Source organism: Ictidomys tridecemlineatus, chromosome 16 (genome assembly GCF_052094955.1).
Source record: "Ictidomys tridecemlineatus isolate mIctTri1 chromosome 16, mIctTri1.hap1, whole genome shotgun sequence".
Classification (NCBI taxonomy): domain Eukaryota; kingdom Metazoa; phylum Chordata; class Mammalia; order Rodentia; family Sciuridae; genus Ictidomys; species Ictidomys tridecemlineatus.
In genome coordinates this window covers 9,393,641-9,419,963 of record NC_135492.1, presented here as the reverse complement: position 1 = coordinate 9,419,963, position 26,323 = coordinate 9,393,641, and the positions used below count along the sequence as shown (strand labels likewise).

Here is a 26,323-nt window from a genome sequence, read left to right as displayed (position 1 = left end):
TTTGATTTTTAAGTTGCACATCTGAGATGGATGGAATCTTAAAATTGGCATTTTGTAATCACCTGGCAATTTTTCTTCTGAGTTGTACATAGAATAAGAATGTTCTAAGTGCCTTAATGGTGATGGCATCTCAGAGACAATGAAATAGGAAATATATAAAAATGTCATCACATTGGTTAATTTTACCACCAAAAAATATTCAAAGGTGACTTGCAAAGAGAAGTTACAGATTTCTATATCCTTCTTTTTTTTGAAGGGGGGTGAGTACCAGGGATTGAAATCAGGGGCACTCAGCCACAGAGCCACATCCCCAGTCCTATTTTATATTTTATTTAGAGACAGAGTGTCACTGAGTTGCTTAGTGCCTCACCATCCCTGAGGCTAGCTTTGAATTTGAGAGACTCTTGTCTCAGCCTCCAGAGCTGCTGATATTACAGGCATGTGCCACCAGGTTCCACTTCTAAATCTTTCTGTCTAAACTAGAATTCTTTTTTTTTTTTTTTTTTTTGCAAAGGTCAACAATGTTTTATTGCTGCTTGGGGAAGAGGGAAGCGCTGTGCTGCCCTGCATCCTGAGCAATTGTTTGGATCCCAGAGGTGGCAAGAGGGAGGTGGAGAGGCCTGGCAGCTAAGGCCAGCTGGCCAACCAGGGTCCTGCCCATTGGCTCATGGGTGGGTGGTAACCAAGGCTACAGCCATTGCTAAGGGCCAGAGCCAATCAGGACTCACCTGGGCTGTTTCAAAAATCTCCCTGCAGCGCATGGGTGAGGGGAGGCCAGAAAGGTGTGTGGGGGAGGGGAGGTAAAGTCGTGGCCCTGGGGGATGGTCCCCCTCCACATTGTCCCCTGTGGGGGCAGGGCGCTCACTTGCAGCCCTTGGGCACCTTGGGGACACTGGACTTGGCTGCCTTCTTCAACTTTTTGCTCCTCGCCGCTGCCTTCTTGTCCTTGGTGCTGCTGCTGTTGCTGACCTTGTCCTTGGTGGAAGCGGCCTTCGGGGGTTAATGCTTGTTGGCTGCGGTACCCTTGGTGGGTCAGGGTTTTGCGTGGCACCATTCTGCTGGCTTCTTGGGTTTGTGCAGAGCAGGCGTGGAAAAGGGGCGCACCTTTAGCTGGCTGCCAGCTTTTGGCAAGGGAGCTTGAAGGAGCCTGTGGCACCTGTGCCCTTGACCTACAGTAGCAAGTCATTCTGCACCAGCGTTCACCAAGTACTTGAGGTAGGTGCAGCTGTTCTGCTGGTGGAACCCCACCACCTTCCTGGCCTCTGCATAGATGGCTGCCAGCGACAAGCCGCTGCTCGCCCAGCCTGCTGACGTCTCCACCACCGGCTGGCTGTACTTGCCCAGCTGGTTCTTCTTGCAGCTGCTCTTACACTTGGGGCAACCACGGCCCTTGTCTCTGCCCCCCACACAATGCCACCTGCCTCCCATGGCCCCCTCGGCGCCCAGGAGTGGCAGGGCCTCCTCTAGCTCCAACGACATAATGGCCAGCGGGTTGGTGGCAGGAGGTGCCTGGAAGAGGAAGGTGAGGGGGCGCGGGGTGCTCAGGGCGCAGGTCCTGGGGCTGGGCGGCAGGGCTCGGGACAGATGGACGAGTGCCATAGGGGAGCCGGGGTGGAAGTCCAGGGCAGCTCTGGGGCTCAGGGAGGGTTCCAGCTCAGTTCGAATCCCGCCGCTGCTGCGGCACCGCTGCTCCAAAGCTGATCGCCTTCTGAGCGTGTGCGCTGCACTCTGCTAAACTAGAATTTTTTATTCAGAAGATTCCTATACAGATCTTTCTCTTTGTGTAAAAAAAATGGAAGATCAGTGTTCATCAACATGAGAACAATTTGTTTTTAGAAAAGGGTTTGAGGGAAACAAACTTCTTGGTGCTTTTCCATGAAAGCACATGGTGGGCAGTTAATGCATTTGAGGTTTAGTTGTTCAGACAACACAGGCAGAATTTATGAAATATTGATTATTTTTGTTTCTCTGCCCTATTTCTGAAAGTTTGTAGGTCCACTTATAAATTTTTTTAAGTGAGACATCCTTAAGTTGAATTTCAATGATTCATAGTTGTTATTGTTTTTTATAAGAATGTATTTGAAAACATTTATTCTCTGTGTACACAGTTTATGTAGGAAACTAGCTCTATGATATATCTTGGCTAGGAAGCCTGTATAAGGACTTTTTCCATCTGATACTGAGTACAGGTTTCATGGGAAACTCAACCATATGAAGGTTACATACCTTTTTCCCCCAGGAGGACTTCAGCTTTGCTTATCCAAGTGTGGTCCTACATCCTGGAGCTTGTTTGAAATGCAGACTGATGGTGTACATGAACCTGTGCGAAGAACCAGAAAAGATATGTGACTCTCAGACTTGAGGGTATTACCAGAATTGCTGGACTAGTACAAAGTTTCTGATTCAGTAGTCTCGGTGGAAGCCTTAGAATTTTAATTTTAACAAGTTATCAAATGATGCTGATGCTGCTGGGACAGGGGCCATCCTTGAAGAACCATTATACTTGAGTGTCCTCATTGTACATTTTTCTCCCCTTTCCAAATTTCTTACTCATTCAAATAGCTTTTTAAAAACAGATTATCATATTCTTTAACTTGCTTGAAGAGGAAAAAAGCATTATTTTTATTGCAATGACCACACCAAGATTGCTTTTCAGCATCTAATTTCAGAGCAAAAAAATCTCTTTAAACCTTAGTTTTAAGTCTTATCTACGGGTCTCTCTTTCTCTTCTTCCTGTAAGTATTCTTTTTAATGTTTAAAAATTCTTTTAATGTAGATAACATATTCTTATTATTCAAAAGTTAAAATGACACAGGCATGCTTGGGAAAATGTGATTTCCAACTGCTTTTGCCCCTCCTTCACCCCTCTTTCTTAGATAACCACCTTTAATTTATTTCCCATAGATGTCAATTGTTTCATTTTATAGTAGGAGAAATGCCAGTGTACTCTATTCTTTTTATATAAAATGTAGTATACTATGTAAGTAATTTTATCCGATGGCTTTTTCTTTATATGCTCTCGAGATTTTTTCCTATTAGTATTTATTTAGAAATAATATAATATTTGTTTATAGGAAACACTTTTTTAAAAAACAGCTGTGTTTAAGCAGTGTCTATTAAGTGCCTTGTTTAGGTAGACAGCCCCCGTGGTTCGTGTTTTGGTTGTTTCTAGGTTTATCACAGACCATACTATAGTGAAACAGCTTGTATACATATTATTTTATACATGTGCAAGTACATCTGTGAGATACATTCCTAGAAGTGGGATCGCTGCATAAGTGGGCAGTGCATTTATAATTTAGTTAAATGCTTTTTTTCTTAGGAGTTGCACCATTTTAAACTCCCACAAGTACAGTTGCTCCTCATTATCCATGGAGGATTTGTTTGAAGACCCCTTTATGGATACTGAAATACAAGGATGCTTAAGTCTTTTATATAAAAAGCATAATATTTGCATATAACCTATACACTTTCTCCACATACTTTAGATTGCTTAGAAGATGTAATACAATATAAATACCATGTAAATAGTCATTACATTGTATTGTTTAGGGACTAGTGAAAACAAAAAAGTTGGTATGTGTTTAGTATGACAATTTACAAAAAAATATTTTTACCTATGATTGTTGAATCCAGTCTGAATACCACAGATACAAGAGAGCATATTGCAGTGTATGAGAGAGTTCCTATTTTTCTGGGGCCTTTCCAATGTACTGTGTACAACCCTTGAATTTGTTAACAGTTTGATAGATGAGAATTATCAATATAGAGTAGTTTAATGTGGATTGTTATTAATAAGGCTGAGAATATTATGCTCAAAAACTAATTGTATTTTTTTTCTTTTTAACTCTCTTTTAATGGTTTTTTTCACATTTTTGTTTTGGGTTGTTTTTTTCCCATTATTAATTTCTAGAAATTTGTAAATTGGAGAGATTAGCCCTCTGTGATATCAATTATAGTTTTTCCCAGATTGTCACTTATTTTTATTTACCTTCACATATTTTGATATTCAAAAGTCTTACATTTTTTCTTTAAATATTACAGTTTATATTAATCATTATGGTATCTTTATTTTAAAAAAATCTTTCTTTATTTCCATGTGGTGCTGAGGGTCAAACCCAATGCCTCACAAGTGCTAGGCAAGCACTCTATAACTGAGCTATAGCCCCAGCCAAGGTATCTGAAGTTTAAGTCACTGAAAGGCCTCCAAGATTTTTAGAATTTGCCCTATGGTATCACTTTTACATTTATATTTTCAAGTTAGGATTTATTCTGGTGTTCAGAATGATGCATAGGTTCAACTTTATCTTTCTCTGTGTGCCTGTTATTTTCATCTGTTGATTTTAGAGACCTTCTTTGAATCTCTTATGATATTGTTAACTTTTGGATGTACTGGGATGTCTCTGGGGTTTGTATTCTATTAGTCTTTTTCTTCATATACCAGTATCACATTATTGGTTTTTATAAAAGTTTTAATATCTTTTAAAACTAGTTTCCCCTTGTTGCTTTTCATATTCCTGGGAATTCTTGCTTGCTTATTTTCCCATGAGTACTTTTAAACTGTTTTGTCTAGTTCCAGAAAAACAGAAATCTAAAGGAAATAAACATCAGATTAAATGTATACATTTAAAATCTATTTAACTTCTTCAAACTTTTTGTTTTTCAGGTTCTTAATAAAGGTATTATAAAAGAATGTAAGACAGGAAAATAATTAAATATTTTTACTCTGGTGTTTTATAATTTTACATTTAAAAATTATTTATTATTATTATATTATTATTATTATTATTATTATTATTATTATTATTTCAGTCTGCTTCCTTAATGTGTAAATAGGATATTGTTTTAGGAGTGTTTGAGTTCATAGAACCTCTGGATGGTATGGTGGATGCCAATAATGTTGGCTGTTTGAATAATGATGTTTGTCTTTCCCTATCTCTTTGACTCTAATATTTTAATTTCTATTATCTTTTCATTTTAAAGTGTGGTTCTGAGAAGGAGATCATGTATTACATTTACTTGCAACATTTAATGAATTCTTCCTCTTAAATAGGAAGATGAAAAGATTTGAAGTAATTTTGGTGATATAGAGGCACTTCTTTCTCTTAAAAGTTTGTTGTAATATTTTTTAATAATAATTAGAAAAAAATTTACCCATATAAAACAACATAATGGCAAAAGTAAGCCCTCAACTCCTGCAGAAAGAAATGGCCAGCATTAACTCACTTTTAGGAACTTATTGATGGATATGAAAGTATATATAAGACTTTAAATACACAGCAGTCTCTCTCTCTATGTGAAGCTATGTGGTCATTTTTACTGTGTTCTATATGTATCTCTATTTGTGAGTTGAACTTGATGTGCATAATCATGGGTGATCATTTTACTGGCTGCCTAGTTTTGTTTTTTTAATTCTTTTTCTTAGCTTTCAATAGATATTTATATATGCAGTGTTGAGAATCAAACCCTGTTCTTCACACATGCCATGCAAGTGCTCTACCACTGAACTAAAACCTAGCCCTGCCTGCCTAGTTTTCTATTATTTAGAGGCATCATACTTTATCTAGATACTCCTTTCTTAACCATTTAGATTGTTACTTGTTTTATTCACTTGTCTTCTTAGAGGTATAACTGCCAGGTCAAAGATTATATACATTTTAAATATTGATGAATACAGCTAAGCTGTTATGTGTAAACACTGTCCTCCTCAATGTCCATGAGAATCCTATTTTAACCCTTGATCACACAAAGTTTTGTTAATTTTTTAAATCTTTGCTAATCCAATATGAAAAAAAGGACATTTTGGGGATAAAATGTTTTTTATTGGTACTGGGGATCGAACCCAGGAGTACTTCACTAGTAAATTAGATCCCCAGCACATTTTATTTTATTTTATTTTTTTTTTTTTTATTTTGAGACAGGGCCTCGCTAAGTTGCTGAGGCTATCCTTTAACTTGTGATCCTCCTGCCTCAGTCTCCTGATTTTCTGGGATTATAGGTGTGTTCCACTATAAACTATTAAGGAAACCTTGTGTTATTCAAAGATTTTTTTCATTCAACATTCTTATTAACATAAAGAATTCTCTTCCTTAAGAACATCGTACTGATACTTACATGTCAGATATTCTTAGGCATTTAATGTGATGAAAACATTTAAATATATTGAGTAATTTTTAGGTCTTTTGCCTTGATTTTAACTCATTGTTAATATTTGAAAACTTGAGGGTTGGGGATGTGGCTCAAGTGGTAGTACACCAGCCTGGACTGCATGAGGCACTGAGTTTAATCCTCAGCACCACAAAAAAATAAAATAAAAAGATTGTGTCCATCATGAAAAAAAACTAAAAAGCAAATATTATAAGCAATATTTGAAAACTTGATCAACCAGCTATAATTGTTTTGAATACAGAATGTTTTCTTCTGCAAAGAGCAGTACTTTTTTCTTTTATTCACCTGAAGGAAAGCCTAAAGTAACTTTCAAAATAAATTTCTTAACAATTTTCACACATGGCTAACAATGGCTGAATAGCATACAGAATATTATTTCCATAATTGGGTAATAATATAGTTATACTGTTTATGAGTTATGTAAAGTATATGATTGTGCGATCATGTGTAAAACTATATGTATCTCTTCTTTCCAAAGATTTTATCACTTTCTGATGTAAATATAATTTTTAATTTGATGTTTGCTCTAGATTTTATTTCAATCAAATAAGAGTTACATATAAAGATGGCCTCACATGAAGCAGATTCACAACTTTATCATTGACCTACTGTTTATTCTTTGAACTGTCTTCTATATATAAAGTACATCTAGATTGCCTTTACTGAGAGTGCTTTTCTTTTCACTTCAATTAACATTGTTTACTGAATAACCCAATGCTGGGACAATATGGTCCAACTGGCGATTTATTCACCAGTTTTCATTAAGCACTGAATACCTACCTACCTGGTAGGCATCCACAGACACCCAAATCATTATTTACTTCTTTGTTTAATTTTTTGGTACTGGGGATTGAATCTAGGGGCACTTTACCACTGAAACACATCCCAAGCCCTTTTGTTTATTTATTTATTTTATAATTTTAGTTAGGATCTTGCTAAGTTGCTTAGGGCCTCACTAAGTTCCTAAGACTGGCCTTGAATGTAAGATTCTCCTGCCTCAGCCTCAACCTCCCAATGGTTGATGTATATTGTCATTATTAAGTTCAAGATGCAAAAGAGAATAGTATACATTTTAATTTAGAGAAGACTAACATGGTTTCTCTTAAATTTAGATGTGCATAACTGTATGGCACTTGCTGCCATAACATTTGATGGTACTTTATTTCAAATTTTGATGTGGACTCCATTCTATTTAGTTTTTAGAATCACATAAGTCCTGTATTTTAAATCTTTTTTTTTTTTTAATGGGCAGAGTAAGTATTTAAACTAAGTATGCTGCTTGATCTTGTTTAAGATCTGTTTATATTTCTCAGTATAGACATGGCAATATTTTTCACAATAGGTTGTCTGAAAATAATGATAAAGTAAATGCCCCCCAAAATAAAGTAAATGTAATTGTATGGTTCACATTTTTTAAAAATAATAGCAGAAAATTCGATTGCCAGACTTTGAGTAGAATGAATAATAAGTTTTTGTCTGAGGCTTGCCTGTGAAGCTTTTCTGACTCCCAAACCAGTTTTTCACAGCCAAAGTAAACAGAGAGATGGAATAATTAATGATTTAACAGATTTAAGCAGTATTTTAGTCTCTATTTTATATACTTTATTTCTATTAGAATACAGGATTCTAAAGAATACATGTAACTTGTTCTAATTATTATTTTTGCAGCAGTCATTTGCATGTGAAACTTTAAAAGCAATTAAATAGTCCTATAGCAAGTTTTATTTGCACTTTATTTTCCTAGCAATTGTTTTTATTTTTACTATTTTTTTTTGTAGTTGGATACAATACCTTTATTTTATTGATTTATATGTGGTGCTGAGGATTGAACCCAGGGCCCTGATGTGCCATGCAAGCTCTTTACTGCTGAGCCACAACCTCAGCACCTAGCAATTATTTCTTAATACATAGTCTTAAATTAAATCAAGGGAGACTTGAAATTACTGAGTCTTCATTATTTGGCAAAATTAATGAGGTTTTTCTGAACTTTTTATTCCGGTATCTTATTGTGGCTAATGATGTAATCTTATTTGTTTTCTAAAATATTGAAGTTTTAGGTTTTTGAATATTTTCTGTGGAAGTATAGGAATTTGTTTATACAGTGCCTTTCATTTTACTGATGAGTTAATTTCTTTAATTTTGTGGCCTAAAACCTACTAAAAATATTCCTGGAAAGTGAGGGATTAAGCAAAAGTTCTAACAAAAATGATGCCTTTTTCTTTATTTCTCTTGTTAGCTGCATTTGTTTAAATTTTTATACTACATTTAAATAGATATTAAGACTTTATTACAGGGCTGGGATTATGGCTCAGTGTAGAGCACCTGCCTGACATGTGTGAAGCACTGGGTTTGATCATCAGCACCAAAATAAATAAATAAATAAATAAATAAATAAACCAATTATGTCCATCTACAACTACCCCCTCCAAAAAAAAGACTTTATTATATAATAAATAGGTTGGTTTTTCTGTATTTGAAACAGTGTCTTTCTATATTAGGCATAAATTTTAATGTAGACTGGTAGAATAAGTGATCATTTGATTGGAAATTTGGGTAGAGAGTCTTTGGTTAGTTTCATTCTGTAACCTTCCAGCTAATTGTTGAATCGCATACTCTTTTGTTCTTTGTTCTTTCTACTTTGGATCTGGTTTTATGGTTGGTTGAAATAGGGATTCATTGATAGGAACTTTGATGATTTTCTCATTTGAACAGATTGTGTGTTTTTCTGACAGCTGATTCTGTCACAGGCAGAGTGAATCAACCATACCCTTGTGCAGAGGTGTTAGCATATGATTTGGGCAGCCATTTAAAAAAATAACACCTTTATTGATATATAATTCACATTACCATCAAGGTCACTCCTTAAAAGTACAATTCACTGAGTTGTAGTATATTCACACAGTGGTGTGCCTATCCTGCTATCTAATACTGAAAACACATTTGTCATAACCAAAAAAGACCCATGCCCTTTAGCAGTCAGTCTCCACTCACTCTTGCTCCATGGAGGCATGTATCTTCTTTCTCTATTTGTGGATTTACTTGTTCTGGACATGATATATAAATGTAATCATTCAATATATGGCCCTTTGTATCTGTTTTTTAGCTGTTTTTGAGGTAGCACATATCAGAACTTCATTCCTTTTATTGCTACATAGTGTTCTGTAATATAGATACATGGCCCTTTGTTTTTTTTGTTTTCAAGAGAGAGAGAGAGAGAGAGAGAGAGAGAGAGAGTGTGTGTGTTTGTATGTGTGTGTGTGTGTGTGTGTGTGTGTGTGTGTGTGTGTGTGTGTGAGAGAGAGAGAGAGAGAGAGAGAGAGAGAGACAGAGAGAGAGAATTTTAATGTTTATTTTTTAGTATTTGGCGGTCACAACATCTTTGTATGTATGCGGTGCTGAGGCTCGAACTCGGGATGCACGCATGCCAGACAAGCACGATACCACTTGAGCCACATCCCCAGCCCCATTATGTCTGGTTTTTTAGCCTGTTTTTGAGGTAGCACATATCAGAACTTCATTCCTTTTATTGCTAAATAGTGTTCTGTTATATAGATACATTGCAGTTTGTTTATCCATTTTGGATAGATACTTAGGATTGAAATTTATGGGCCATAAATCACTCTACCAGACTGTTTTATAAGGTGACTCAACCATTTTATATTCCCATCAGCAAAGTTTGAAGATTCCATTTCTTTATATCTTTGCCAAAATTGTGCCATGGTATTTTTCCATAGTAGTCATCCTACTGGGTATGAAGTGGAATTGCATTATGGTTTTGATTTGCATTTCCCTGATAACTAATGATATTCAATATCTTCCTGTACTTGTTAGCCATTGTTTATCTTTGTTAGACAAATGTGTATTCATATTCTTTAGCCATTTTAAAAATTGAGCTTTCCTATTCTTTTTTAGTTGTAATAGTCTTCTGTATTCTGGATATACACAAATGTACACTTCTCAGATATATGAAGTATAATTTTTTTCTTATTCTATAGTCTCTTCATTCTTATAAGGCCAGTAGGCTTTTTGTTCAAGTGCAATTTACCAGTTTTTTGACTGCTTATGCAGTTTTCTCTGAAATTTTCTATAAGTTTAAAAAAAACAGACCTTATTTCTCAACATCTTCCATTTATTTTTTTTCTACAGAAACAATGATCATTTAGTTAACTACACAATGGGTTATAGATATTAATTTTTTTGTTTTCAAATATTTTCATCACATTTAATGAAAGAAGCCCAAGTGTTCTAACTTGATATTCAGTGCTCTTTTTTAAAATCAGAAAATGTCTTTAATTTTTCTGCTTAGCTCAGAATGCACACATTATTCTGTAAATATTTACAGGTGTCTAATGTATTCTGAGGACTGGGCTTGGAGATCCAGGGATGCTTGGAACATGGTCCTCTCTTTAAGGAACCAGAGATTATGTGCCAGGCTGAAGATTTCTACAGAGGGTAGTGGCACCAGTGGAGGAAGAGGGCACTGTCTGGGTGAGAAAACCTCTCAGGGAGTCAGTGCTGGTGCTCTGTCTGCAGAGATTCATCGGTGATCAGAACCTTTTGTTATTGCCTATAATTCTTCCTTTCAGACATTTGCTGCTGCTGTGTGTTATATAATTTGGCACCAGTTATTTGTGACAGCAATATTTAGGGATATTGATGTAATGAAATGTATACATCAATGTGATGACATGCAAATGCTTTTCTGGGTTGGCTGGAATTTACTTCTCCAAGGATACTTTGCCTTAAATTTGCTGCATCCTGAGGATCTGGATTTCAATTACCAGAGCCTCAAATGAAAAATAAATAAATAAATAAATAAATTTTCAGGCAAGACCCTACAATTGTGACATCATTTATTTCTGGATTTGAGGTTATCTCCTGACTCTCAAAAAACTCACTGGGCTCAGATTGAGCATATGAAGAAATAAGTTGTGTCTAATCAGGACCCCTTATATAAGCATTGTCCAATCTACACATATTCAGTAAAGAGAAGCAAGTTTTGACCATCTGGTATAAAGTCTGTCAGATTGGGTATCCATTTCTAGGCTTCCTCACTTATGTTCAGTGAACCTGACTTTTTCTTCTGTATAGGCAATTTGTGATTTATAGAGAGGACACATGGTTCCTAAAAATACAGTAAATGATGAGTGTGCAATGAAATCCCGAGACTGGATGGTGAGTCTGGTTGAAACTGGCTGCACTGACTATGGTGAGAACTGGCAATGGTTGGCTACAATCCCTGGTATAATCTTTGGTTTCCGCAGTCCTGTGTCTTCTGCTGAGAAAGGACAGCCATGAATTTTCAGTGGCCAGTCAACTGGACCATATATTAACAGTAGACACTTGAAGTCCTACAGTATCCTATAGAATATCTTTTAGCCCTTACTTTAAATTCTATATGAGAACATTTTTGGCAATATTTCCGAATCTTCTCAGATTGTGTTGTGGACTCTGGAATGAGGAGATCATCACAATCACAACTCCATGTATTTTTTTCTCCAGGAGTGGGGTGAGATACACTATAGGTATCTCAGTTTTTCTTTCCTCCTGAATTTATTCTCCTTCGTTATGGAGATTGTGGTATTGTGGATTGAGCCAGAGGTACTGTACCACTTAGCTACATACCTGGTACTTTTTAATTTTTTTTATCTTCAAACAGTTGCTGAGTGTCATTTTAAATTTATGCCCCAGTATTGTGAGCTGTATTTATATATAAAATTTTAGCTTCCTGTTCAATGACAACTTCCCCCTTTCCCAGTATTATCATTACTTTTTTGCATTATTATCAGTTACTTTACCCATATTATATTTCAAATGAGCATGGTATTTTAAATTGTTATGCCAAAAACTGGATGAGACTTTAAAGCATTTTTTTCTCTCCGAGTGCAATGGTATATGCATATTAATTACAGAGACTCAAGTGACTAAGTCAGTAAGATTGCAATTTCAAAGTAAACATCAGGAACTTAGGTAGACTAATTAGACAATTAGAAAAACCTGTCTCAAAATTTTAAAACATGGCTGGGTATGTAGCCCAGAATTAACATGCTGCTGTTTTCAAATCCCCATTACCATAGAAAAAAATCAAAAACAAAAATTTTTTTGTTGTTGTTTATGAGCATTTTTACATGATTGAAAAGTAAAGAAGAATCACTTGATCTTGGAAAAATCATGTGTTTCTATACTTCCTTTGTCTCCAAAGGCAGACAACCTCTCAGAGTGTCTTGATGCTCAGATTTCCTTTTTTGGAATGTATATGAGAGCATTCTCATTCGATACTCTGGTATTTTTCTGAAACTGTATTTCAGAACTATGTAATATGAGGATTCCACAGCTTGCACATCTAATGCCTCTCATAAGTCCAGACCAGTACTTGTGGCTTTTATTGTTCAAGAGCAGTGTAAATGTAGAGAGCTTAGTTTCTCAAAGAAATAACTGAGAGAAACTCTCAACTTCCATTTTTTAAAATGTTTTCAGTAATTTTATAGTCTATTACAGTGTTTCTTCCATATTCATATAATTGGAGTACTACTTACTATTCCACTTTTTGAGAGTAGCCATTCTAACAGCTGTGCTCATGCAGAAGATCTTATAGTTGGATGGTGCACTAAAATTCTGATGCAAGCTTTTTAGATTCCAGGGTGCTTTATGCTCACTGGAAAAAAAATTGATGTGTACCTGTTTCAGAAATAAAGAGGGATCTCTGATTGTGACCATCTTTCTTCACTAATATTTGAGAGTTTAGCCCATTACAATGTTTGCACACAAATGTGAAAACACTCTTTTTTGATCTAGGGATATTTGCACCTGCACAGTTAACAGTGCTTTCAATGCTTTGAGGTTTTGGTTAGTCCATTGAATGGAAAAAGTTAATATCAGGACAGATTACTTACAGAAAGAATTGGTTAAGTCTGGTGTTATTAGTAAAATGAGCTGAGTTAGAGAACTCAGCAAGTGCTAAACTGCCACTTTGGCTTTCAGTGGTGGTCTGTATTCCCTGTTAATTTTTTGGTACTGCCTAGATAAAATTTTAACTGTCAGCAACAGCTATTTTAATTTTTAGAGAATGTTGGCAAATCCCTCTAAGGGATTAAGGGGTTACCTTAAGATTTAACACCTCTTCCACTCTGGTCTAATGGAGTAAACCCCATGGATATTGCATGGCCATAGAAACCACGTATTCCGCCCCCCTGAAGTAAATACTCATGTATACATTATTCCTTCCTCTGTGTGTACAGATAAATTAACATTTAAACTACAGGCAATTTAGAGTTAAATAATATATTTCAAACCCAAATCAATCTTCCTTTATTTATATTAACACTGGATTTGGGCATTTTGTTCCTGTAATTTTGCATATTGCTCAAATCAGAAAAATCTTCCAGTGCATACTACTAATCTCTTGGTCAATATTTTTTATTTCAGTTTTCCAAATGTGTGCCTCTTATTCCTTTACAGTTTTAGAAGGACTCAAAACAGTAGTATATATTTATTTGGTGTATCCTTACATGGAAGAAGGCTTATATTCTGCTTTTATTTATTTTTATTTTATTTTTAAAATTATCTCTCTTTATATCTGCTCTTTGGTTTATGCTTGTGTATAATTCCAGGGTTGTACACATTCTGCACACAAGTCACTTTTGTAATCTATGCCTTATTTTCTAACGTCTACCTTGAGGTTGGATTGTAGCATTCATTCACATTAAATATTTTATTGATATGTTTTGATTTATATACTTATAATAATTAACAATAAAAAGATATTTGCATACATATGAACTGCTCTATGTAGTTTTCTGTATTGTGATTTTTTTATCTTAAAATTACTACACTGTTGTAACATTATAACATGCATTAGTGTCAGGTAATGATCACTAGTACATTTGCTCTCATATATGAGAGAGTACTTGTCTAATTTTTTATACATTCATCTTTACAGGAAAATTTTAGAAGTTTTTGCTTTTATTCCTTCTTTAACATAATGTAAAGAATGGTAAAATTGTGGATGTGTAACCGACATGATTCTGCAATCTGCATTTGGGGTAAAACTTGGAGTTCATAAGCCACTTCAATCTAATGTATGAAATATGATATGTCAAGAGCTTTGTAATGTTATGAACAACCAATAAAAAAAAAGAATGGTAAAATTATGACCAGTTATTATTAAAGAGTACCTTGGGAAAAATGATCATTTTCATAATAGTTTTATCCTTTGTAAATATGTTGAATATTTGAGTTTTTATGTTTTTTTTTGTATTTTTATTTTCTCAAATTCTTCATATTCCTTTTGTAAACATATATGTATATGAAATGCAACATTCTTGTGACATCAGCATAAAACATACATGATATTTTATAGTATTTGTCAAACTGGATATAATACATCAACAAAAATTCTAGCTTCTAGAATTTACATTTTACAAAATTTAATAATTATTTCTTCCTCTCTAGACATACCCCTTGGTTTCAACTCTGGAAGAATGTGGCTGTATTCTCATGTACAGTTGCTGTAATATTAGTCTCTGTTTTCTTTGTGGGTGTATCATATACCTATGATTACAAAACAGTTTCTACAAATGGATAATAAAAGATTAAATTTTTATTTCAAATTTTTATTGCATTTATTCCACATATTCATCAATACTATTTAATTCATTTATATGATGTTATTTTATTTAATGTTTTCTAATTTCTAAAGATTTAGAATTTTCATGATTATTGAACACTTATATTAATCCTTTTTAAAGTGATTCTTAAAAAAATTTTTGTTTTTCTTTTGCATTTTGTTGTATTTCTTCTTTTTATAAGTTTTTGATTATATGTGAGGAAATTAGGGTATTTTTACCTTGTCAGTTTTGCAGCTTTTAATGTAATCATTTCATGAATAGATTTTTTTGTATTGATATTTTGTAATTCATAAGTTTAAGTCTATTACATTGTATAATTTTGAAAAAAAACAAAAAAACCTTTTTTTTTCTTTTTTGATATTAGTGATTCAACCAAAGTGTGTTAATGCTGAGAATATTCTCAGCTGTGTTTTAAATTTAATTTCCAGATCGGGTTTGATAAATTTCTTTAGTTGGCCTTATATTTTGAACTTCATGCCTTAAAATTGAGAATAGTATATATTCCAGGTGTGCACCACCATATGAACCCTATCTTTTGTATGTAAATTTTGAGCTTTGTACTTTCTTATATATTTCAGTATTATTTATTAATAACATATTCAACATTTAATGTTTCGAAATATGTTGTTATGTTTTATGAGTGAAGGGATAAAATAGCATTTTATTATCACAATCTTTCCCCAATATCCTAGCATGTTTTAAGGGTTTTTTTGGTGGTGTTTTCTGTAGTTGCACCATTTATTTTATTATGAGTTTACCCTGATGGATTTTACTTCATAACATCAATCGTGTGGCATCATGGTATTTTGGTCAGCAGTAGACTTTATGTACAACCATGGATCTAGCAAATATCTTAGCCATGTACTAGTCTATACCATCTAGATTCTGTCATTGCACTCAGAGAATTGGAAAATTGCAGAAGATTTTTAGGATAAATTTTCCAGAGTGTATTTCCATAAAGTGAGAAATCATTATATATGCCTATATTTGCAATTATATACTGTATAATTGATACAATTTTTACTTATTGATTTTTCAAATTTGCTTATGGGTTTTTAATTGTATCTGCTTTTTAAAAAAATTGTACTGAAGATTGAACCCAGGGGTGCTTAACAATAAAGCCACATTCTCAGTCTTGTTTTTAATATTTTATTTAGAGACAGAGTATTGCTGAGTTGCTAAGTTCCTCACTAAGTTGCTCAATACAATATATATAAGACAATATTATATATAATATTGTCTTAGAATTTATGATCCTTATTTCTTATCCTCCTCAGTCACTGGAACTACACTTGTCCATCACTAGACTGGGCTCATTTGCTTTTTAAAAGCACCAACATTGATACTGGTAACTCTGTGTTATGTTTATCTTTAATAGCTTCTAATTTTGCTTTTTTGCTTGAGGTTTCTTTACTTTTAGTTTTTTAATTATACTTTTTATTGGGATGGATGATTTGATAATAAGTTCTAATAATTTTGTTGCTTACTACTTTTTTTGTATGTTTTATTTTCACCTTAGGTATAGATGAATTCCAATTTTTCCAGCTGTTTGGAGGTCTAAGTGAAACATAATAATCTGTATGGATATTGTTAAAGAAATGGAACCACAATTTTATGCGGTTTTTTGACTGCACTGTATATGCCCAAAGGACATAAAATCAGCATACTACATTGACACATCCACATTAATGTTTATAGCAGCACAATTCACAATAGCTAAGTTATAAACCCAACCATGCAATGATGAATGGGTCCATTCAATGATGACAGGATAAAAAAAAAAAACTGTGTTTATGTACACAATAAACTATGAATCGGACATAAGGAAGAATGACTTTATGACATTTGCCAGGAAATGGATGAATCTGGAGATATTATGCTAAGTAAAACAAACCATTTCTTTAAAACCAAAAGTTGAAAGTTATTGCTGATATGTGAAATCTATAGCTCATAAAGTGGGGAAGGGTAAAAAAAGAAGATCAGTAGATTGTACAATGGTAAACAAAAAATAAATAAATAAGTAAATAAATAGGACAAGGATAGAAATATAAAAGATATATATCTGTAAGTGAATCCTACCATTGTAGCCACCAACAAGAACAGGATTTTTATTAGGATAAGATATATCCCATGCTTACATAGTACCATAAAAATCGATTTTACTGTCAGGTAGAACTAGAAAGAACCAATAAAATTTAAAAAAAAATATATTTGTTTCAAGAGCTATAAGTATATTCTATTATAAATATCATAAAATATAAATATCGGTCAAAGTTTATATATATATATATATATATAATTTTGTATGTTAAAAAATGTTAAAATTATAAAAAGGAAAATTCAAACAGTATTGTTGTTGCTATTTTTGTATTAATAACATACCTAAAAACCATAAAATGTTTGAAATTAAATAAACTATTAAATATTTCCATTAAGTGGTCTGTCTACCTTGTTACATTTCAAAATTTGTTTTATACCATTGATATTAGAATTACTAGAGATCTCACTACACATTCTGAATAGCCAGCTCTATCAGAGAAATAACAAATAAGATCCTACACATTAGTAAATCTCTGATTAGTGGTTGTACAATTAAAATTTGAGAATTACCTTTCTTAATTACCATGATTTTCTCATTCGACAAATATGTATAATTTAGATCAAGATATAAAAAATTACAAAATATATATTTTTTGTGATAATGCGTGAGTTTTATATTGTGTTTCATAAATGTGAAGTATTTATATTTTTTGAACTTAATTCACTTTTTATGCAGAAGTAGATAATAGTATTATTGTGTTCCAAAACACTACCTACATGATAGTCTACTAACTCTAATTTCAACTGTAATTACATTAAAGACTGTGCAAATATTCCTGTATTCAATGTGTTATTTATTTACATATTCTTATTTTAGGAAATGTTAACATTTATGGATATAGCCATTGATTTTACTGAAGAGGAGTGGGAATGCCTTCAGCCTGCTCAGAAAAATTTATATAGAGATGTGATGCTAGAGAACTATAGAAACTTTGCCTTCCTGAGTAAGTATAATTTCCCTTTAAAATTATTAATTACTAATTATTATTTAATTTACTTCTGTTGCAGATTATCTTCTGGGAACTTCTCTATAAAAATGAGTTTCAGATTTGTGTTTCAAAGAAAAAGGGCATTTTTAGTACAGATATTTTACTATATCTCTCTTTCTCTCTCTCTCTCTCTCTCTCTCTCTCTCTCTCTCTCTCTCTCTCTATATATATATATATATATATATATATATATATATATATATATATATATAATTTTTCTCTTTAACCTGACTCTTTCTTGGTTTGTTACACATCCTTCACTTTAGATAAGTAGTACCTAGTTTAATTTAGTGATGTAAACTAATGTAGACTACACATAGCAGGGGACAAAGTTGAGTCATTCAAATGTCAAGGAGAAAACCAAACTGAAAAATGTTGAAAGAGTAGTTATCCAGCAGAAGAAATTTTCAGAAGCTTAGGTTTATTTATTTTGATTGCAATAATTTAACACATACTGCCATATATTTATCACATTTTCAAATCTATTGTTGTTCTCTGTTTTCTTCTTTAGAGATGTCCCAGTTTATTCAGATTAACCATCAAAATTTACCTTTTGTTTTTAGGGTCAGCATGATCTGTTTCAAATCTTCTTGTGAGAAAACCTTTTAAAAAGCAAACACAAGAGGGGGACACACACACAGTGAAAAGGAAAAAACAAAAACAAAAAAAACTGGCCACCCCTCTTAACAGCTGCACATATAATACCCCGAAATTACATAGCTTCTGATACCATGACTACATTCTAACCCAGTGTTTCTTTAACCCCAAGTGCTAGCTAACCAAGATTAGGTACAGTTAATACAAATAAAGAGCCCCTTCTCCCTAATGAAATTACCACAGAAACTAGATAGTACACCTGTAGAGTTGTCTTAATAGCTTCAGGGAGAAACTGCTGGGCATTACAATTGTGGGACTCAGGGTGCCAGTTACAATCACCCCCAAACTTTCCTGTCTATTCCAAGGCCAGAATACCTAATACCTTCCCTCTTTTTTTAAGGCCTTTTGAATAAATAATATTACTTATCTCTTTAATGCTGTGGGGGCAAAAAATATGGCAGGCATAGACAAGAGCAAGTTCCAACATCAGTAAACATCCACCTATGAATATTTTTCACCCAGATAAAATTGAGTAAACATGAAGTTAACCAATCCAACAATTCCAAAATCCATCATCTTGTTGAACTTTGTTAATGATATCTTTGAGGTAATTTACATCTTTGAAATAAAATTACTATTATAACTTAAATTGAAGAAACACATGGTATTAAACTTCTGATATGCTTTATGATGCAACAATAACAGACAATCAATTTCAGCATGATTGTCAAGTATAGCTTGAGAATGTAGTTTTTGTTCTTCATTAAGCATATTCACATCCATGGAGGCATGATCAGTACTGTTTATTATAGCATAGGCGAGTTTCATAGTAGTTTTATAAGCTGGTAGAGCTAGTCCAGGTAAATCCACCAAGGAGAATGTCATAGCGTTAAATTCTGCCTTAGAGAGAAGTTTCACTGAATGATCAGAGGTTTTATAAAGAGGAATAGATCTTTTATGAATAAATTGCACAGGATGGTGACTTATTATATACTATGTGGATGGTAAAGACACATTCTGCTAAGACAACACAGAATATCATGAGATATTTTTGCAGGTGTATCACAATTTTATGCAAGTGAATCAAAATATCGTAATGGGTTCTAGAAGTCCAGGATCTGACAGTACTGAATTTCCCAGAGCTGGTGTACAAAAGGAGAGCAAAATTGTTATTAAGACCAAAGCATTTACAGAGTTTTGTGTGAGTTTAGCAATCAAAGCAGTAACACAGTTATCTAGATTATATTCTAACCCCATTTTATCCAACACCTGTTGAGCTGAGGCTGTTAATGGTTTTTATCTCCCCAAGTAACCAAAATTCAAGTATCTTGGGGTCCTCTTTTATTGTTTCTCTTCTTTTGAGAAGAATAATTATTCTCTTGTTTGGATGAACTCTTATCTTTCAGGGTTAAATGAAACTTAGAAGTCAGCATGTGAAGTCCATGATGAACATTTATAACTGCTATTTTTCAAGCATGAACCTAGAGTCTAAACAGGACATGTTGGCATAAGTGTAGCAGTCTATGCTTTTCCCCACATGATCAAAGGCAAAGGATCTTGTCATGCTGTTCAGGTGGAACCTCATATATTACATAATTTTATTGGTAATGTCGGTTTGAGAATAAAATGTCTATTCAATGCAGATGAACAATTTTGAGTATTAACTTTATGTTGTATATTGAGCACCTTAACTGTAAATAAAACAATATTCAATGCATATTGATATAAGAGAAGGTAGATCTTTGTATGTTTCTGTATTAAAAGGCAAGTATTAGGATACAATTTGCTTACTCAACAAAAGCTTGTCCAAAAGAATTATGAGAATTTTCATGATTTAATACTATATCTCATTGATTAAAAATTGTGCAAAATGATGAAATGTAAAGGCAGGAGCATTATCCATCTTTAATCAAATAGGACCTCTAGGAGCAGATAATGCTTGGTTTCTTTCCATGCTCTCTGCTGGAACTGACTTGACATTTTTTTTTTTTTTAGATTCAATTCTGTTAGTAAATTTTTTCTTTTGTTTTGTGTTTTGCAATAATGCACTAGTAATCATAAATATTTTGAAGTGAATAAATCATTATACTTCTACTTTATAATTTTTTTACATTTTTTAATTTTTCTTTTAATTAGTGATTTAATTTCTGGATTTTTTTTTATTGTGGCATGCTTGGATTCTTTTCACACTTTATATATATATATATATATATATATATATATATATATATATATATATATATATATATATATATAAAGAGAGAGAGAGAAAGAGAGAGAGAGAGAGAGAGAGTGTCTTTGCCTATAATATCAACCCTACACAAAACACACTGTGTGTGTGTGTGTATATATATATATATATATATATATATATATATATATTTCCCACTTTCCTCTATATATCTTATAGATTTTTAATTTTTACAGTATTTTACAAGTTGCTTGTCTTAGACTTGGTACTGGTTGATAAGCCTCTGCCATATTTGTAGAATTTCAAATTTGCACACTAGAAATGCCCCTCTCATTTTTCTTAAAGAATTGTTCACATAAACACTGTGCTCATTGATGTTAATATTTTTCAATTTCCCTCTCTAAACATTTTTTAAATAGTTATTTAGTGTTCTTTGAGTAATTCATAACTGTCAGTAAGTATCCTAATGTTAAATTCTTTATGTTTTATTTTTCTTTTTTGTCACTTGGATTTAGCCCATGCTTCTCTTTGTTTATATTTGCTGTACTATTTTTTATTTGTTCAATAAAGGAGCCATCAGTAGATTATATAGCCCATTTTTGAGAAAAAAGTATAAAAACTTTTAAATAAAAAGAAATAGGCAAGAACAGTGCTGCATCCTTGTAATATTTGCTAATTGGGAGGCCATGTGAAAGTACTTTATGTTTGAGAGAAGTCACAGAAATTTAGAAACAGCATGTCTCAAACAATTTTAAAAAGACATGTGTTGTAGTCCGTGATATAGAATTTTTGGGGTAATCTCAAGCATTACACATGAAACATTAAAAGTTAGATAACCTAAAGATCCAGAATTGCCAGTACTAAATATGTATCCATAAAGAATTAAATCAGAAAATTGAAGAGATACCTCGGCTTTTGTGTTTAGTGACAATATTTTTCTCATTATTAAAGCTAGAGACTCAATTTGTGTGCCCATTAATGTCAAAGGTTTAAAAATATGTACTTAAATACTATTATTATTTTGTTATATAATATTTTGTCTCTTAAAGTGTTATAAGAAATATATGTAGGACTTTGAATTAAGTGAAAGGTGGCAGGCAGATATGAAGTTGTAGGAGCTTTTGATTCAAAATGTGGAAGTCAGAAATTTAGTGAGCAAAATTTTGCTCAGCAGGTACTGTGTTTTATGTAGGGTTGATACTATAGGGTTGATATATAAAATATTTTTATTTTATTGAGCATAATAGGTTCAGAGTTTTATTTTACCACATAGTGAGTGTATTATGTTCTTCATAAATACTAGTAGAAGGAATACAATACCTTGTAAGAAAAAAGTTGATAATTTATATGAAATAATAATTTTGTTAATTCATTCTATTTAGTCATTTTACCTTGTATATATAGTATAAAGTACAATGATATATTTATAAATAAACAAAGTTGTATTTAACAATAAAGAAAATTCTCATATCACACAAATGTAATAATATAAAAATCAATTTATTATACTTGATTTTCATGTGTTGAATTCATCCAAATATTATGGCCATTATCTATACAAGGTTTTTATAGTCTTTTAAAATGTATTTATGAAAAATTTTATAGATATATATGTGTATATTTCTCAGTAAATTTTTTGTTCATATTTCTTTTTAAGAGTCCATTGCCTCTTTTCCTTGTTGAATATTTATGGTATTATCATTCAAAATTTGCTAGATATTTTCATGTCTCTATGTCATGGAAGACAAAAACCATATTTTGGACACTGTTTAAAAAAAAACAGAAATGTTTCTATATGTTTTAGATTTCTCTTATTCTACTGAAAGTGATGGTAGATGGTAGATATTTCCTAAATACACAAAACTATCTTATGAAGGTCAAAGGATATTAATGATACTTTTCTACACTTAATTATATTACTCTTTTTAATGATGTTCTCCTCTTGGATACTGTGGTCTCTACAAAAATTTGGATAATATTCTCAAGGTAATTTTTTCTGTACATTTTTATTGAACTAATATATTTTTTTTGATTTATGATGACTTTGGATTTACTAATCTGCTACACTCCTGATGTACTTATTTTTACCTTAATTTCATGTTATGTATTAAAAATATATTTATCCCAGTCTAATAGGTATTTTTTTTAATTTTTGTTTTTTTCAGTCATGACTCTTAATCATACCCAAGAATATTCACCAGAAAAGGGCCTAAAAAATAGATTTCATGAAGTGATAATTGCAAAATATAAAAGTTGTGATCTTAACTATTTACCACAAAAGAAAATATGGAAAACTACAAGTGAGAGTGAACACAAGAAATCATATACAAAATCAGGCCTTGTTCACCACCAGAGAAATTATACTGGAGAGAAGCCCTACAAATGTACAGAATGTGGCAAAGCTTTTGGTCACAAATCACATCTTATTTGCCACAGCAGAAATCACACTGAAGAGAAGCCCTACAAATGTACAGCATGTGGCAAAGCTTTTGGTGACAAATCAAGCCTTATTCGCCACAACAGAACTCACACTGGAGAGAAGCCCTACAAATGTAAAGAATGTGCCAAAGCTTTTGGTCAAAAATCAATCCTTATTCGCCACAGCAGAACTCACACTGGAGAGAAGCCCTACACATGCAAAGATTGTGGCAAAGCTTTTGGTCGAAAATCAGACCTTATTTTCCACAGGAGAACTCACACTGGAGAGAAGCCCTACAAATGTACAGAATGTGGCAAAACTTTTGGTCAAAAATCACATCTTATTTGCCACAGAAGAACTCACACTGGAGAGAAGCCCTACAAATGTACAGAGTGTGGCAAAGCTTTTGGTGAAAAATCAAGCCTTATTTGCCACAGCAGAACTCACACTGGAGAGAAGCCCTACAAATGTACAGAATGTGGCAAAGCTTTTGGTGACAAATCAAGCCTTATTCGCCACAGCAGAACACACACTGGAGAGAAGCCCTACAAATGTACAGCATGTGGCAAAGCTTTTGGTGACAAATCAAGCCTTATTCGCCACAACAGAACTCACACTGGAGAGAAGCCCTACAAATGTACAGCATGTGGCAAAGCTTTTGGTGACAAATCAGTCCTTATTCGCCACAACAGAACTCACACTGGAGAGAAGCCCCACACATGCAAAGACTGTGGCAAAGCTTTTGGTCGAAAATCAGACCTTATTTGCCACAGGAGAACTCACACTGGAGAGAAGCCCTACAAATGTACAGAATGTGGCAAAACTTTTGGTCAAAAATCACATCTTATTTGCCACAGCAGAACACACACTGGAGAGAAGCCCTACAAATGTACAGAGTGTGGCAAAGCTTTTGGTGAAAAATCAAGCATTATTTGCCACAGGAGAACTCACACTGGAGAGAAGCCCTACAAATGTACAGAATGTGGCAAAACTTTTGGTCACAAATCACATATTATTTGCCACAGCAGAACACACACTGGAGAGAAACCCTACAAATGTACAGAATGTGGCAAAGCTTTTGGTGAAAAATCAAGTCTTATTTGCCACAGGAGAACTCACACTAAAGAGAAGCCATACAAATGTAAAGATTGTGACAAGGCTTTTGGTAAAAAATCAGACCTTATTTACCACAGCAGAACTCACACTGGAGAGAAGCCCTACAAATGTAAAGAATGTGCCAAAGCTTTTAGTAAAAAAGCACACCTTATTCGCCACAACAGAACTCACACTGGAGAGAAACCCTACAAATGTACAGAATGTGGCAAAGCTTTTGGTGAAAAATCAAGCCTTATTTGCCACAGCAGAACTCACACTGGAGAGAAGCCCTACAAATGTACAAAATGTGGCAAAGCTTTTGGTCGAAAATCACATCTTATTTGCCACAAGAGAACTCACACTGAAGAGAAGCCCTACAAATGTACAGCATGTGGCAAAGCTTTTGGTGACAAATCAAGCCTTATTCGCCACAACAGAACTCACACTGAAGAGAAGCCCTACAAATGTACAGCATGTGGCAAAGCTTTTGGTGACAAATCAAGCCTTATTCGCCACAACAGAACTCACACTGAAGAGAAGCCCTACAAATGTACAGCATGTGGCAAAGCTTTTGGTGACAAATCAAGCCTTATTCACCACAACAGAACTCACACTTGAGAGAAGCCCTACAAATGTAAAGAATGTGCCAAAGCTTTTGGTCAAAAATCAATCCTTATTTGCCACAACAGAACTCACACTGGAGAGAAGCCCTACACATGCAAAGATTGTGGCAAAGCTTTTGGTTGAAAATCAGACCTTATTTGCCACAGGAGAACTCACACTGGAGAGAAGCCCTACAAATGTACAGAATGTGGCAAAACTTTTGGTCAGAAATCACATCTTATTTGCCACAACAAAACACACACTGGAGAGAAACCCTACAAATGTAAAGAATGTGGCAAAGCTTTTGGTGAAAAATTAATCCTTATTCACCACAGAGGAACTCACACTGGATAGAAGCCCTAAAAATGTAAAATTGTGGCAAGGCTTTTGGTAAAAATCAGACCTTATTTACCACATCAGAACTCACACTGGAGAGAAGCCCTACAAATGTAAAGAATGTGCCAAATCTTTCAGTAAAAAAGCAGACCTTATTCTCCACAACAGAACTCACAGTGGAAAGAAGTCCTACAAATGTAAAGTTTGTGGCAAAGCCTTTGGTAGAAAATCATACCTTATTTGCCACAGAGGAACTCACACTGGAGAGAAGCCCTACAAATGTACAGAGTGTGGCAAAGCTTTTGGTGAAAAATCAAGCCTTATTTGCCACAGGAGAACTCACAGTGGAGAGAAGCCCTACACATGTAAAGATTGTGGCAAAGCTTTTGGTCAAAAATCAGACCTTATTCGCTACAACAGAACTCAAACTGGAGAGAAGCCCTACACATGCAAAGATTGTGGCAAAGCTTTTGGTCGACAATCAGACCTTATTTGCCACAGGAGGACTCACACTGGAGAGAAGCCCTACAAATGTACAGAATGTGGCAAAGCTTTTGGTGAAAAATCAAGCCTTATTTGCCACAGAAGAACAGACACTGGAGAGAAGCCCTACAAATGTAACGAATGTGGCAAAGCTTTTACTCAAAAAACTGGCTTTATTTGCCACAGAGGATCTCACACCAGAGAGAAGCCTTAAAAATATAAAGAATGTGGCAACTCCTTCAGTCAAAATAGTACCTTATTTGGCACAACAGAACTCACACTGCAGAGAAGCCTCACAAATGCAAAGTGTGTGACAAAGTTTTTACTCAAATATTTCACCTTATTTGCCACAGGGGCATTTACACTGGAGAGAAGCATTACAAATATAAGGAATGTGGCAAAGCTTTTAGCAATATAAGAGGCCTTATTCACCACAACAGAACACACACTGGAGAAAAGCCCTACAAATGCAAATAATGTGGAAAAGCTTTTAATAAAAAATAAAACTTTACTCACCACAGCACAAGACATCCTGGTTAATGTGAAATGTTAATAAAGTGATAATACTTTTAAAGAAAGACTAAACCTTGAGGCTGGGGTTGTTGTTCAGTGGTAGAGTGCTATCCTCGCATGTTTGAAATTCTGGGTTTGATTCTCAGTACCACATAAAAATAAATAAGTGAAATAAAGGTATTTTGTCCAACTACAACTAAAA

General features: G+C 33.7%; 2 protein-coding genes across 2 annotated transcripts in view; one reads left to right on the top strand and one right to left on the bottom strand.

Annotated features, from left to right (window-relative positions):
- The window catches only part of LOC144371462 (uncharacterized), a 431,923-nt gene that overhangs the window by 171,649 nt on the left and 233,951 nt on the right, over window positions 1-26,323 (bottom strand).
- LOC144371388 (uncharacterized) lies at window positions 1,481-26,323 on the top strand. The gene is given in 3 exon segments (XM_078033722.1): window positions 1,481-1,716; window positions 23,112-25,033; window positions 25,191-26,323. Coding segments are annotated over 3 exon segments (2,790 nt in total). The 3' UTR covers window positions 25,823-26,323.